This window comes from Canis aureus, chromosome 10 (assembly GCF_053574225.1).
Source record: "Canis aureus isolate CA01 chromosome 10, VMU_Caureus_v.1.0, whole genome shotgun sequence".
NCBI classification, from domain to species: Eukaryota; Metazoa; Chordata; class Mammalia; order Carnivora; family Canidae; genus Canis; species Canis aureus.
Window position 1 is genome coordinate 39,007,201 of NC_135620.1, and position 14,602 is coordinate 39,021,802.

A 14,602-nucleotide genomic window follows, 5' to 3' on the forward strand; every position below is an offset into this window, starting at 1 on the left:
AAAGTTATTTATCTGAACTATTTATCTTTTTAGAGAAGTACTTATGGAAAATACTCTGCGAATAACCTAGAAACCCATGTAGGTTTTTTTTTTTTGTAACTCCTATAAATGTTTTAATTAAGTGACTGTGCTTTTAGTCTTCTAAATGGACAATATAGAAGCTATATGCATGCCACAGAAATCATACTTTGAATTTTGAATTGTGATCTTTTCCTAGGCTAGAGATATGTGGTACAATCCTCTCTTGTGTTGCTGGGCAGGGCAGCAAGCCACAGTTGCCGGTCAGCCACACGACATGAGGATGAACAACCAGTGCACTTAACAACCATTTTGTATCCATAGTCATTCTCTTTTTCAGTATCAGTACAGTAATAAATAAAATCTTAACCTAACATCAGTACAGTCCTTTTCCCTGGAGCACTGCTCCTAAATGAGTGAATGCTCACAGTGTTTTCTCTACCCGTGCCACAACTAGCATCATATCCATTAACTAGTCAGATGTTGACTATTTTATTCTTTGGAGACATAAATATTAAAGTATCTAAAAATACATTATTGTGGGGAATTATTAGGGAAATGATTCTTTCAGTTCTGATTTTTTTCCCTAAGTCCTTTAGTTTATTTCACTTGGACTGTAGGATATTTTCCATGGGCCCAGTATTATTTTTTTCTGATAATTCATTTTTGAACATTAAAATATTTACCAAGGCTCCCTGCTGGAAAAGAGATCCTTCATCTTATCAGGATTGCCTTCAGAATACTCACCAGTGTTCCGGCAGATACTTTCTCTAGAGTAAAAGTCAGAAAGCAAGGCAGTTGTAGATCTAGCTGTAGCCTTTAATGTTACAGCTAGCTTCTAGGAAACATCTGACAGAACAGATCAGGAGGGATATGTGGAAGGAAACTGGCTGTAACAGCACTTACCAGATAGGATATGAAGGCAGTAGCATTGCCATTAGCTCCCTGTTTTGTTTCTTTAGAGCACTAACTGTAGTTTATTGTTGTATATTTCTAGGGTTTATATTGGTAGCTACCTAAAGGCAAGAATTGTCACTTTTTTGGTTTTTTTATCATTGAAAACAGAACTAAGACAGTCACTACTATATAGTGTGTATTTAAAAAAGTAAATGCTAGTCAGTTTTGAGTATAGATATTCCCTATTAAAATTTTCTAGAAAATGTCAAGTTGGGGCCCTGAATAAAAGAAATGTGTTTCTTGAATAAACTGAGTGAACTATCATGTAAGAGAACAAGGGAGAGTCTATCAACAGAGCCTTATTTACCCCATTAATGGGATTCCACAGTTACTATTGAGAGCAGCAAAAGGAAGCTTTAGGCCAGAGGCTTTACTTGACAATTAAACTGTAAGATGCAGATCTAGTGGCAATTTATATTTCTAGCATCAAAAATAAGATCATTTTTAAAGTAATTGAAGACAAAATTACTGCAAAATTATGGATAAAGAAAAAATTAACTCAGAATGAGGATGTTATGCAAACTTACACTGTGGAATTCAGGATACTTGCTCAAGGTGGGGCAGGTTGGCAATAAGAGAACAAGGTTTAAGCAGGAGGCTTATTTTTTTTTTTTAACTGAGGACTCACACTAGTTTTCCATGCTATGTAACAAATTGCCACAAATTTAGCAGCTTAGAAACAACATATACAGTCATCACATCATAGTTTCCACAGGCTTTTTTTCTGGCACAGCTAAGTGAGGCCTTCTTCTCAGAGTACCACAAGGCTGAGTATAACATCAGTGATACTTCCATGCTACCTTCCTTTCCAGAGCTCAGGCTTGTCTTCCAAGCTCACGTGGTTGTTGGAAAAAATCAGTTTCTTGTGACTGTGGGACTAAAGTCCCTGTTTTCCTGTTGACTGCCAGTCAAGGACCATTCTCAGTTTCTGAGGCCTTCCTTAGGTTCTTGTCTTTTTGTCCCCTTTATTTTTTTTCTTTTCTTTTTTATTTTGTTTCTTTGTGCAGTTGCTTAGAAGGTTCTTTCCTTTTCAGAGACTTACACTTCCTCAATGTTCTATTTAAATAAAAATAAGTAGTTTCTAGTTTTAAACTTTTATAGAATTAAGTTCTACTCTATAACCTTTGGTTAGAATAATTGACTACACATAAACCAATACAAATCTCAGTACTTACTCTCATTGAAGTCAACTTTTAAATTGAAATAGACTTTTAAAAGGTTGGTATTTCATTTAAGGGAGGAAATATATATATGTTTATATATATTTATATATATATTTATATATATTAATACTTTATGTATATCACAAAGCATTTTTTAAAATCCAGGTTCTCAGCTTTTAAATTACTTTTCATTTTTTTAAATAATAAATTTATTTTTTATTGGTGTTCAATTTACCAACATACAGAATAACACCCAGTGCTCATCCCGTCAAGTGCCCCCCTCAGTGCCCATCACCCATTCACCCCCACCCCCCCGCCCTCCTCCCCTTCCATCACCCCTAGTTCGTTCCCAGAGTAAGGAGTCTTTATGTTCTGTCTCCCTTTCTGATATTTCACACACATTTATTCTCCCTTCCCTTATATTCCCTTTCACTATTATTTATATTCCCCAAATGATTGAAAACATACAATGTTTGTCCTTTTCCATTGACTTACTTCACTCAGCATAATACCTTCCAGCTCCATTACGTTGAAGCAAATGGTGGGTATTTGTCATTTCTAATGGCTGAGTAATATTCCATTGTATACATAAACCACAACTTCTTTATCAATTCATCTTTCAGTGGACACCGAGGCTCCTTCCACAGTTTGGCTATCGTGGACATTGCTGCTAGAAACATCGGGGTGCAGGTGTCCCAGCGTTTCATTGCATCTGAATCTTTAGGGTAAATCCCCAACAGTGCAATTGCTGGGTTGTAGGGCAGGTCTATTTTTAACTCTTTGAGGAACCTCCACACAGTTTTCCAGAGTGGCTGCACCAGTTCACATTCCCACCAACAGTGTAAAAGGGTTCCCTTTTCTCCGCATCCTCTCCAACATTTGTGGTTTCTTGCCTTGTTAATGTTCCCCATTCTCACTGGTGTGAGGTGGTATCTCATTGTGGTTTTGATTTGTATTTCCCTGATGGCAAGTGATGCGGAGCATTTTCTCATGTGCTTGTTGGCCATGTCTATGTCTTCCTCTGTGAGATTTCTCTTCATGTCTTTTTTTTTTTTCTGTTTATGTCTTTTGCCCATTTCATGATTGGATTGTTTGTTTCTTTGGTGTTGAATTTAATAAGTTCTTTACAGATCCTAAAAACTAGCCCTTTATCTGATACATCATTTGCAAATATCTTCTCCCATTCTGTAGGTTGTCTTTGAGTTTTGTTGACTGTATCCTTTGCTGTGCAAAAGCTTCTTATCTTGATGAAGTCCCAAGAGTTCTTTTTGCTTTTGTTTCTTTTGACTTCGTGGATGTATCTTGCAAGAAGTTACTGTGGCCAAGTTCAAAAAGGGTGTTGCCTGTGTTCTCCTCTAGGAGTTTGATGGAGTCTTGTCTCACATTTAGATCTATCAGCCATTTTGAGTTTATCTTTGTGTATGGTGCAAGAGAGTGGTCTAGTTTCATTCTTCTGCATGTGGATGTCCAATTTTCCCAGCACCATTTATTGAAGAGACTGTCTTTCTTTCAGTGGATAGTCTTTCCCCCTTTATCGAATATTAGTTGACCATAAAGTTGAGGGTCCACTTCTGGGTTCTATATGTCTGTTTTTGTGCCAGTACCACACTATCTTGATGACCACAGCTTTGTAGTACAACCTGAAATCTGGCATTGTGATGCCCCCAGATATGGTCTTCTTTTTTAAAATTCCCCTGGCTATTGGGGGTCTTTTCTGATTCCACACAAATCTTAAAATAATTTGTTCTAACTCTCTGAAGAAAGTCCATGGTATTTTGATAAGGATTGCATTAAACGTGTATATTGCCCTGAGTAACATTGACAGTTTCACAATATTAATTCTGCCAATCCATGAGCATGGAATACTTTTCCATCTCTTTGTATCTTCCTCAATTTCTTTCAGAAGTGTTCTATAGTTTTTAGGGTATAGAACCTTTACCTCTTTGGTGAGGTTTATTCCTAGGTATCTTATGCTTTTGGGTGCAATTGTAAATGGGATTGACTCCTTCATTTCTCTTTCTTCAGTCTCATTGTTAGTGTATAGAAATGCCACTGATTTCTGGGCATCGATTTTGTATCCTGCCATGCTACCAAATTGCTGTATGAGTTCTAGCAATCTTGGGGTGGAGGCTTTTGGGTTTTCTATGTAGAGTATCATGTCATTGGCGAAGAGGGAGAGTTTGACTTCTTCTTTGCCAATTTGAATGCCTTTAATGTCTTTCTGTTGTCTGATTGCTGAGGCTAAGACTTCCAGTACTATGTTGAATAGCAGTGGTGAGAGTGGACATCCCTGTCTTGTTCCTGATCTTAGGGGAAAGGCTCCCAGGGTTTCCCCATTGAGAATAATATTTGCTATGGGCTTTTCGTAGATGGCTTTTAAGATGTCGAGGAATATTCCCTCTATCCCTACACTCTGAAGAGTTTTGATCAGGAATGGATGCTGTATTTTGTCAAATGCTTTCTCTGCATCTAATGAGAGGATCATATGGTTCTTGGTTTTTCTCTTGCTGATATGATGAATCACATTGATTGTTTTACGAGTGTTGAACCAGCCTTGTGTCCCAGGGATAAATCCTACTTGGTCATGGTGAATAATGTTCTTAATGTATTGTTGGATCCGATTGGCTAGTATCTTGTTGAGAATTTTTGCATCCATGTTCATCAGGGATATCGGTCTGTAATTCTCCTTTTTGGTGGGGTCTTTGTCTCGTTTTGAAATTAAGGTGATGCTGGCCTCATAGAACGAATTTGGAAGTACTCCATCTCTTTCTATCTTTCCAAACAGCTCTAGTAGAATAGGTATGGTTTCTTCTTTAAACGTTTGATAGAATTCCCCTGGGAAGCCATCTGGCCCTGGACTTTTGTGTCTTGGGAGGTTTTTGATGACTGCTTCAATTTCCAACCTGGTTATTGGACTGTTCAAGTTTTCTATTTCTTCCTGTTCAGTTTTGGTAGTTTGTGGCTTTCCAGGAATGCGTCCATTTCTTCTAGATTGCCTAATTTATTGGTGTATAGCTGTTCATAATATGTTCTTAAAATAGTTTGTATTTCCTTGGTGCGGTAGTGATCTCTCCTTTCTCATTCATCATTTTATTAATTTGAGTCTTCTCTCTCTTCTTTTTAATAAGGTTGGCTAATGGTTTATTTATCTTATTAATTCTTTCAAAGAACCAACTCCTGGTTTTGTTGATCTGTTCCACAGTTCTTCTGGTCTCGATTTTGTTGAGTTCTGCTCGAATCTTAATTAACTCTCTTCTTCTGCTGGGTGTAGGATCTATTTGCTGTTTTTTCTCTAGCTCCTTTATGAGTAAGGTTATAGCTTTTGTATTTGAGTTCTTTCCAGTTTTTGAATGGATGCTTGTATTGTGATGTATTTCCCCCTCAGGACTACTTTTGCTGCATCCCAAAGATTTTGAACGGTTGTATCTTCATTCTCATTAGTTTCCATGAATCTTTTTAATTCTTCCTTAATTTCCTGTTTGACCCTTTCATCTTTTAGCAGGATGGTCCTTAACCTCCACGTGTTTGAGGTCCTTCCAAACTTCTTGTTGTGATTTAGTTCTAATTTCAAGGCATTATGGTCTGAGAATATGCAGGGGACGATCCCAATCTTTTGGTATCGGTTCAGACCCGATTTGTGACCCAGTATGTGGTCTATTCTGGAGACAGTTCCATGTGCACTTGAGAAGAATGTGTATTCAGTTGAGTTTGGATGTAAAGTTCTGTAGATATCTGTGAAATCCATCCGGTCTAGTGTATCATTTAAAGCTCTTGTTTCTTTGGAGATGTTGTGCCTAGAAGACCTATCGAGTATAGAAAGAGCTAGATTGAGGTCATCAAGTATAAGTGTATTATTATCTAAGTATTTCTTCACTTTGGTTATTAATTGATTTAAATATTTGGGAGCTCCCACATTCGGGCACATATATTGAGGATTGTTAAGTCCTCTTGTTGGATAGATCCTTTAAGTATGATATAGTGTCCCTCTTCATCTCTCACTACAGTCTTCGGGGTAAATTTTAGTTTATTTGATATGAGGATGGCTACCCCTGCTTTCTTTTGAGGACCATTTGAATGGTAAATGGTTCTCCAACCTTTTATTTTCAGGCTGTAGGTGTCCTTCTGTCTAAAATGAGTCTCTTGTAGACAGCAAATAGATGGGTCCTGCTTTTTTATCCAGTCTGAAACCCTGCGCCTTTCGATGGGGTCATTAAGCCCGTTCACGTTCAGAGTTACTATTGAAAGATATGAGTTTAGCATCATCATGATATCTATTCAGTCCTTGTTTTTGTGGATTGTTCCACTGAACTTGTTCTTAAAGGGGAATTTTAAGAGTCCCCCTTAAAATTTCTTGCAGAGCTGGTTTGGAGGTCACATATTCTTTCAGTTCCTGCCTGTCTTGATAGCTCTTTATCTCTCCTTCCATTTTGAATGAGAGCCTTGCTGGATAAAGTATTCTTGGTTGCATGTTCTTCTCATTTAGGACCCTGAATATATCCTGCCAGCCCTTTCTGGCCTGCCAGGTCTCTGTGGAGAGGTCTGCTGTTACCCTCATACTCCTCCCCATAAAAGTCAGGGATTTCTTGTCTCTTGCTGCTTTAAGGATCTTCTCTTTATCTTTGGAATTTGCAAGCTTCACTATTAAATGTCGAGGTGTTGAACGGTTTTTACTGATTTTAGGGGGGGAATCTCTCTATTTCCTGGATCTGAATGCCTGTTTCCCTACCCAGATTAGGAAAGTTTTCAGCTAGAATTTGTTCAAATACATATTCTGGCCCTCTGTCCCTTTCGGCGCCCTCGGGAACCCCAATTAAACGTAGGTTTTTCTTCCTCAGGCTGTCGTTTATTTCCCTTAATCTATCCTCATGGTCTTTTAATTGTTTGTCTTTTTTCCTCAGTTTCCCTCTTTGCCATCAACTTGTCTTCTATGTCACTCACTTGTTCTTCCACCTCGTTAACCCTCGTCGTTAGGACTTCTAGTTTGGACTGCATCTCATTCAACTGATTTTTAATTTCTGCCTGATTGGATCTAAATTCTGCAGTCACGAAGTCTCTTGAGTCCTTTATGCTTTTTTCTAGAGCCACCAGTAGCTGTATAATAGTGCTTCTGAATTGGCTTTCTGACATTGAATTGTAATCCAGATTTTGTAACTCTGTGGGAGAGAGGACTATTTCTGGTTCTTTCTTTTGAGGTGAGGTTTTCCTTCTAGTCATTTTGCTCAGTGCAGAATGGCCAGAAACAAGTTGTATTGGGAAAAGGAGAAAAAGAGAGAGAAAGAGGGAAAGAAAAGAAAAAAAGAAAAAAGGAAGAAAAAAAGAAAAAAGAGAAGAAAAAGAGAAAGAAAAAGAAAGAAAGGGAAAAAAGGGGTGGGGAAGGAAACAGAAAAAAAAAAAAAAAAACCACCACAGGGGAGTATCTTCTGATTCTGATTACATTAAGTCCCTTGACTTCCCCTGGAACTTGTCCGTCTAGCTGGTCTTCTGGGGGAGGGGCCTGTTGTGCTGATTTTCAGGTGTTAGCACTTGGGGGAGCTGCTCTGCCCCCTGCCTGGTGCAGGGCTCAGTGGGGGTTGTTTACCCCGTGAGGCCCCTGGAGGAACAACCCCAGTGGCTGCGGCAGCTCTGGAGCCCTGGAGTCAGCTCCCGCAGGAACTACAGAGCTCTCAGTCTGCAGGGCCTGGAGGCTCTGGCGCGGGCCCTCTGATCTGCTCAGCTCGGGGAAGAAGCGTCCTTGCGGTCCTGGGCCCTCCTGGCCTCTGCCTGTCCCGGGGGGAGGCCGGATCCTGGGCTGTGTTCCGGTGCCCTGTGCTCCTGGGCCTGTGCTGTTGGATTTGTGCTCCCGCCCCGCAGCCCCCTCCGCGGAGCCGCCCCCGAGCCCCTCCGAGCTGCTCCGGGTCCCGCCGTGCCCGCTGCAGCCCTTAGGGAGCTCGGCGCACTCTCCCAGGGCGCAGGTGTCTGTTAGTGTCCCAGGGAGCCCGAGGGTATCCCGGCCCTCCTGGGGTCCTGCTCCAATGCCCTGCGAGCCCCTTTCTGCCCGGGAAGGTTGGTGCAGCTCCTGCTTCTCCGGGATGGGGCTCTCCTGTCCTGGGGACACTCGCCCCGGCCTTAGCCCAGCTCCTCTCGGGGCCCCTCCTTCTTGGAGGCCTTTTGTTTCTTTATTTCTTTTTCCCCTCTTCCTACCTTGATAGAAGCGCAAACTCTTCTCACTGTAGCATTCCAGCTGGTCTCTCTTTAAATCTCAGGCCGAATTCGTCATTTTCAGGATGATTTGAAGGTTATCTAGGTAATTTGGTGGAGACAAGTGATTTGGGGACCCTACTCTTCAGCAATCTTGCCCCTCCTCCTTAAATTACTTTTCAGATGCTATATGGTAGCATTTACCACAAGGTAGTGCTAACAATAATGCTGTAATTTTAAAATTTACCAAGTGCTATCATAATTTTTTTTAAAGCCTGCCCTCAAAATTACCCTTGATAAGTAGACAAACATCATCTCTGTTTTTAATGAAGAAACAATGTCAAGCACTAATTAGCATCATTCAGCTGGTAAGCAGTAGATCTCAAGGTAAAATCCAGAAATTATGACTCTATATGTGTTTTATTATTATTTATACTTTTATTACAAATGACATACTTGTGTTTGGAGATTATAAATAATATAGAAATAGGATCATGCTTTTTTTTGGATCATGCTTTTGATAAAAAAGAAAAGTAACAATTTTAATGGTAATCTTAATTTATTGGTAAGTTTTAAGCATAATTTCTTTCTAACAAGGTCACCACAAGTAGTCTCACATGCCAAGCCAAGTGTACACAAAAGAAAATTATTTATACTTCTTGTCTTATCTGTAACATTTCTCAAAAAAGAAATAGGATGCTTAAACTGAGAGAAGTTAGTAATAGGGCCATCATTATTTGTCCAAAATTCTAAGGGATAAAGGACTTGAACCTGATGGAATATATGATTTGTCTTTTCAATTTTTTAAAAATATTATTTATTTATTTATTTATTTATTTATTTATTTATTTATTTTTATTTATTTGACAGAGAGGGGGAGAGGGCCAGATAGCACAAATGGGCAAATGGCAGAGGGAGAGGGAGAAGCAGGCTCCCTCCATTGAGTAGGGAGCACAATGTGGGGCTCCATCCCAGTACCCTGGGATCATGACCTGAGCTCAAGGGAGATGCTTCACTGACTGAGCCACTCAGGCACCCCTATTTCTTCTATTTTAACACTTGCTCTGTGGCATTTCTGGGCAGTATAACTATATTAGAAATACATTTTAAAGGTTGTAGATTTTAAATACTGGTTAATCAAAATGTGATTTGTATTTTAATAACTTACAAGTCAAATGGTTTACAGTCTCCTTAATTTCAGTGTTTATTTAGTAAATTTTTATATTGTTAAAGTCTACCATACATGTATTTTAGAGAACTATATTTATTGACTTAGTCTTTCCTCCATGAAGGATTTATTTATAGTATTAGGATCTACCACTGCAGAAAGACTAGACAGAAATCTAGTGGCATGCAAGTTTAACAAATGAGAGAAGTTACCAGGATTGCGTGTGGGAAGAAAAGAGCTTCATCACAGCTGAATTTTCTGAGTAGCCTGATATTCCACATAGAATTGCAGCCATGAGTTATGTCATCCCAAGTTAAAATCCCGGAAAATTTAATTTAGATGCATAGCATTAACTTCAGGATTGATAAGTGCTCCAGTGCATACTACTTAAGTAAACACTTATAATATTATTTAACTAATAAAAGTGTATTTTAATTTATATAGTGATAAACTAATAGAAAGATTATAAATATGAGCTGAAATCAATGTGTCTTCATAGCACCATCCATGCTACAAATAGACTTCAATTTTTTGGTACCTTTCTTTTGGTTCCTATTCTACGGAAGACATTGTTTTTAGATTCTCTGGGGAAAAAGGCAGAGTCCTCTCTCAAGGACTTAGTAGGGTTCATGGTTGAAGAATAGACACAGTGCTATGGAAACTAAGAAAATAGAGAAGCTACTTTGTTGAAGAAAAAAAAAGGGAAAGAACATAAGGCTTCATATAGGAGGAAATGCTAAGCTGTTCTTTAAGCATGAGTGAGATTTTATCTGAAGGAAAACACCAAGTGTAGAGTCATTGATGTAGAAATGGCAGACAGGTTTGGGGTATGGCAGGCAAGGTAAGGCAAACATCAGGTGATGTTTGGCTGAAACACAAATTGAAGCTAAATCTTAGAGAGCCTTATTATAACCACAAACATCTGAGCTTTATTCGGCTAGGGTAAGAAACCTCTGAAGGGTTTTTGAATGAGGGATTAACAGGTCAGTGTTGTTTTAGAAACTTGTATAAAAGATGGTTTAAAAATACAGAGGGCTGGGGGAGGGGAAGGGCTTTGAAGTAGTCTTAGTGGAACAGTGAGTCTTCATTAAGAAAGTGGCAGAGGGAGTGAATATGAGAAACATGACATAATTTATAGAACCTGAAAATTGGTTGGACACTGAAAATTAAACAAGGTGGGAGATGTATTCAAACTTGGAAGATAACTAGGAAGATTTTCAGGCTTAGGGAAATTATGAGTTTGCTTTTAGATACTAAATATTAGGTACCTTTGAGACAATTCACAAAGGAATATTTCCTGAAAACATGTAGAACCACACCTTTAGATCGTAAGTTCAAATATAATCAAAGAGGGGTGCCTGCGTGGAGCAGTCTGTTAAGATTCTGACTCTTGAGGGATGCCTGGGTGGCTCAGTGGTTGAGCGTCTGCCTTTAGCCCAGGGTGTGATCCTGGAGACCCAGGATCAAGTCCCACATCAGGCTCCCTGCATGGAGCCTGCTTCTCCCTCTGCCTGTGTCTCTGCCTCTCTCTCTGTATCTCTGTATCTCATGAATAAGTAAATAAAAATCTTAAAAAAACAAACAAACAAAGATTCTGACTGTTGCTCTGGGCTCAGGTCTCAATCTCATTTGTCATAAGATCCAACCACTCATGGGAGCTCCCCGCTTAGCCAGAATATGTTTGGGATGCTCTCTCCTTTCCCTTTGCCCCTCTCCCACTCACAGGTGTGCGCCCTCTCTAAAATAAATAAATAGATCTAAATAAAAATAAGTTCAAATATAATCAAAGAATTTTTTTCACCAAAACGTTCTTTTTCTTCCACCAAAACATAATCTAAAATCAAATATATCAAGGCCTAGTTTTGAATCCAATATCTAAAATATTCATATTTAATAGTATATACTTATATGCACAGATACATATGCAGTTGTTGGTATAGTTTGTAAAAGTTGTGTGTAAATATAGTGTTAATACTTAAATAACTTATTGTGTCCCATATTTATACTACTGTACATGTTGGGTACATCTTTTACTGTTTCTCATTAGAATTTTTCACTAAGAAAGATTTTTTGACCCCTGAGAGATTTCAGTACCATTTTGTCTAATTGTTCCTTATGTTAAACTACCATTTTATAAGCTTCTTTGGAATGATAAAATAGTAAATGCAGTTATTCTCTTAAGGAGCTCTGAGTTGTTATGCCATTATAGCTTGGTGGCTTTCTGCTGACTACAGATTGGTGAACAAGAAGGGTTGACATTAAGACTGTTTATTTTACACTATTTTATAAAAACATTACCAGTATATCCTTTAGTAAAATGTTGATATTATTAAAAATTCAAATATAAGGAGTTTAGTGCAATTCTGTGTTAACATTACAAAGAAGACTTGTCAACCTTCGATCAGATGCATAAGACTGAGTGAATTTGCATGCTATTTATTTGAACTAAATCTCTAATAAGCCTCTTCTGCTAATTGGACTTAACATTTATGTTACTAAATGAGAAGCATTTTGGCTGCCATATAGGATGGTAAGACCTACCCAGTGGAATAAACAACTAGCATCTGTTATCTGTCCTGCTCCAGCTTGGCTTTTACCAGTTAAGTACATCAGCCCTGAAGTCAAGGTTATCAAATATGTGAATCTCTGGCTCAGCCACATATATGTGAAGTCAAAGAAATAGCACATCATGAGTAAAGACCAGCCAACCAAAACATGCTAGGTACAGCTGGTCCATTTAGTTTTAACCTTTACAAGCCCTACATCCTTAGGCAAAAACTAGTAGAGGTTATAGTTTCTATAAAGTTTTTATAATAACTATATTTAGAATTAATTTCACTTTTTTCTTTAGCAGAATTTTATGCTGATAATTGTAAAGGTAATTACTTTTATAATACATTTCTATTTATTTTCTTTTTAAAAAAGAAGCTAAATTTGGATTTGTCTGGGCTTCGGAAGGAAAAAGAAGACTTGCTGAAGAAATTGGAGTCCTCATCTGAAATCACAAGTTTGGCAGAAGAAGTTTCCCGGGTAATAGTTCCACGGATACAAGTTACATCACTTGGTCCTTCAAGGAGCATGGATTTGGAGATGAAGCAATTGCAGTGTAAATTAAAGGTGATTATAAATTTTATTTTATTTTTAAAAATGTATTTACTTATTTATTCATGATAGACATAGAGAGAGAGAGAGGCAGAGACACACATAGGAGAAGGGAGAAGCAGGCTCCATGCTGGGAGCCCAACATAGAACTTGATCTCAGGACTCCAGGATCGCGCCCTGGCCCAAAGGCAGGCAGTAAACCGCTGAGCCACCCAGGGATTCCCGATTATAAATTTTATTAAGCATGAAAACATATTAAGTTAGTGAATACTTAAAGACATGTTTATATTCTAATTTAATTCTACTAGTAAGGGTAAATTATGGTATAAATAATCTAAAAGTTATTAATACTGTTTTTGACCTCATCTTTCTCTTTCAGCATAGTAGTTTCTTATACGGTAACTCATAACACTATTCTCTGAGAAAATAACAAGACACTATGAAATCCTAATTTAGAAGATGATGGAAACTAGCTATTGTCATTTCTTTTCCATTACTGAACGCCCCTCTAAAGTCCATCCCTCCCTCCACTGAGCAGAATTCCTTTAAACTTTACTGTATCAACATAAATAGAATTGCTTCCCTCTACACAGTTGCTACTATTTTAATTTGGTTGTTATTAGTTAGAGATGAGGAAGGAGGAGAGAAGTTATGGAGGGAGGGAGAACCATAGAGCAAAGATGGTTGGTTTAATAGATTTCAGCCACTGAAACCTGAGAATAAGTAAAAAGCAATGTTCCTTTTCTTTGTAAAGAATACTAAGTCCAGTATAACTGTCAACAGCTTAAAAATAAGACTGACGTTAGTTTAAATAGAATTACCTTGTAAGAAACAGGATTTGAAATTTTTATTTCATACTGTTCTAAAACAAATTCATTTATTCCTCATGTATTTAGTTATTTTGTTCCATGGGTATTGCTATCTGGGAGCTAAAAAGACAGTGGATGTGGGACCATCACTATGGGAATCACTAGAAAGAAAGTTCTGGTTGGAAATGCACAGGATACATTAGGAACAGAGTGGCCATGACTATTAAAAGGGTATAAGAATAATGAATTGTTAAACAGACTCAGTTGTTTTTATTTCAAAATATGATATGTGCACTCTCCAGTAATATCTTTAAATGAAGCATTACTAAGAGGAGAAAATAGGATAAAAGCTTAAAGTAGAAGAATATATCATTACTTGAAAATATTTTGCTTCGTTAATAATAATCAAATAATACACAGTGGTACTAATTTAGATATTTCTTGAACACCATCTTCTTGAGAGTTTTTGATGTGCAGAACTTGCCTCAACCACTACATTTTATAAGTTTAAATACCTTACATATTGTAAATGTGAGAAAAAATAGTTATGCAAGCTTTGGTGTATACATCTTTTCTTAAAATGCATTTCTGTATGTAAAAAAGTGGACTAAAATATATAAGTCAACCATTTTAGTGTTAAGTGTCTATTACAGAAGATAAAATCATTGAACTATTCTTTGACCTTATCTATATCTACTACAGAGACTTTAATTAACAGTTCTGTGATTCTTCTTAGATTTAAGTCTTCATACAGCTTTAGTTTTCACCAAGATGAAATAGAATGTTGGATCCAATAATACCTAATTTGACTTCTAAAATTTTTAAGTGGTTAATTAGTTTTAAGTTAACTTATTTGATATTACTTACTACTAAATGGTCTAATATAAGTTTTGGAAATAATGAACCCACATCAATATCTCTAAGTTGTTTACATTATGGTTTCCCATGGTAGAAGTTTTCACCCATATGTAAATCTCTCTTCACTTTGGAAGAATGTGTGAATCACAAAGATAAGACTATGAGAATGCCTGGAGCAATTTACACTGTCCTCTTTGAAGTGAAGTGTCCATATCTAGCCTAGAGTCCTAGGACACTGACCAGGCTACATAGGGACAAAAGGATAAATCTTACTTCTGCCTTGTTTCATGATTTAATATGGAAGTACCTTAGAAGACCAGGATCTTAAGGTACCTAGTACACTGTGCTAC

The 14,602-nt window shown here is 37.7% G+C and overlaps 1 protein-coding gene across 13 annotated transcripts in view; it reads left to right on the forward strand.

Annotated features, from left to right (window-relative positions):
• The window catches only part of CNTLN (centlein), a 316,659-nt gene that overhangs the window by 261,415 nt on the left and 40,642 nt on the right, over window positions 1-14,602 (forward strand). For all 13 annotated transcript variants that reach the window (XM_077912082.1, XM_077912073.1, XM_077912077.1 and 10 more), the window contains one exon: window positions 12,409-12,600. In XM_077912082.1, the coding sequence (XP_077768208.1) occupies window positions 12,409-12,600 (192 nt within the window). The remainder of the gene's footprint in view (window positions 1-12,408; window positions 12,601-14,602) is intronic.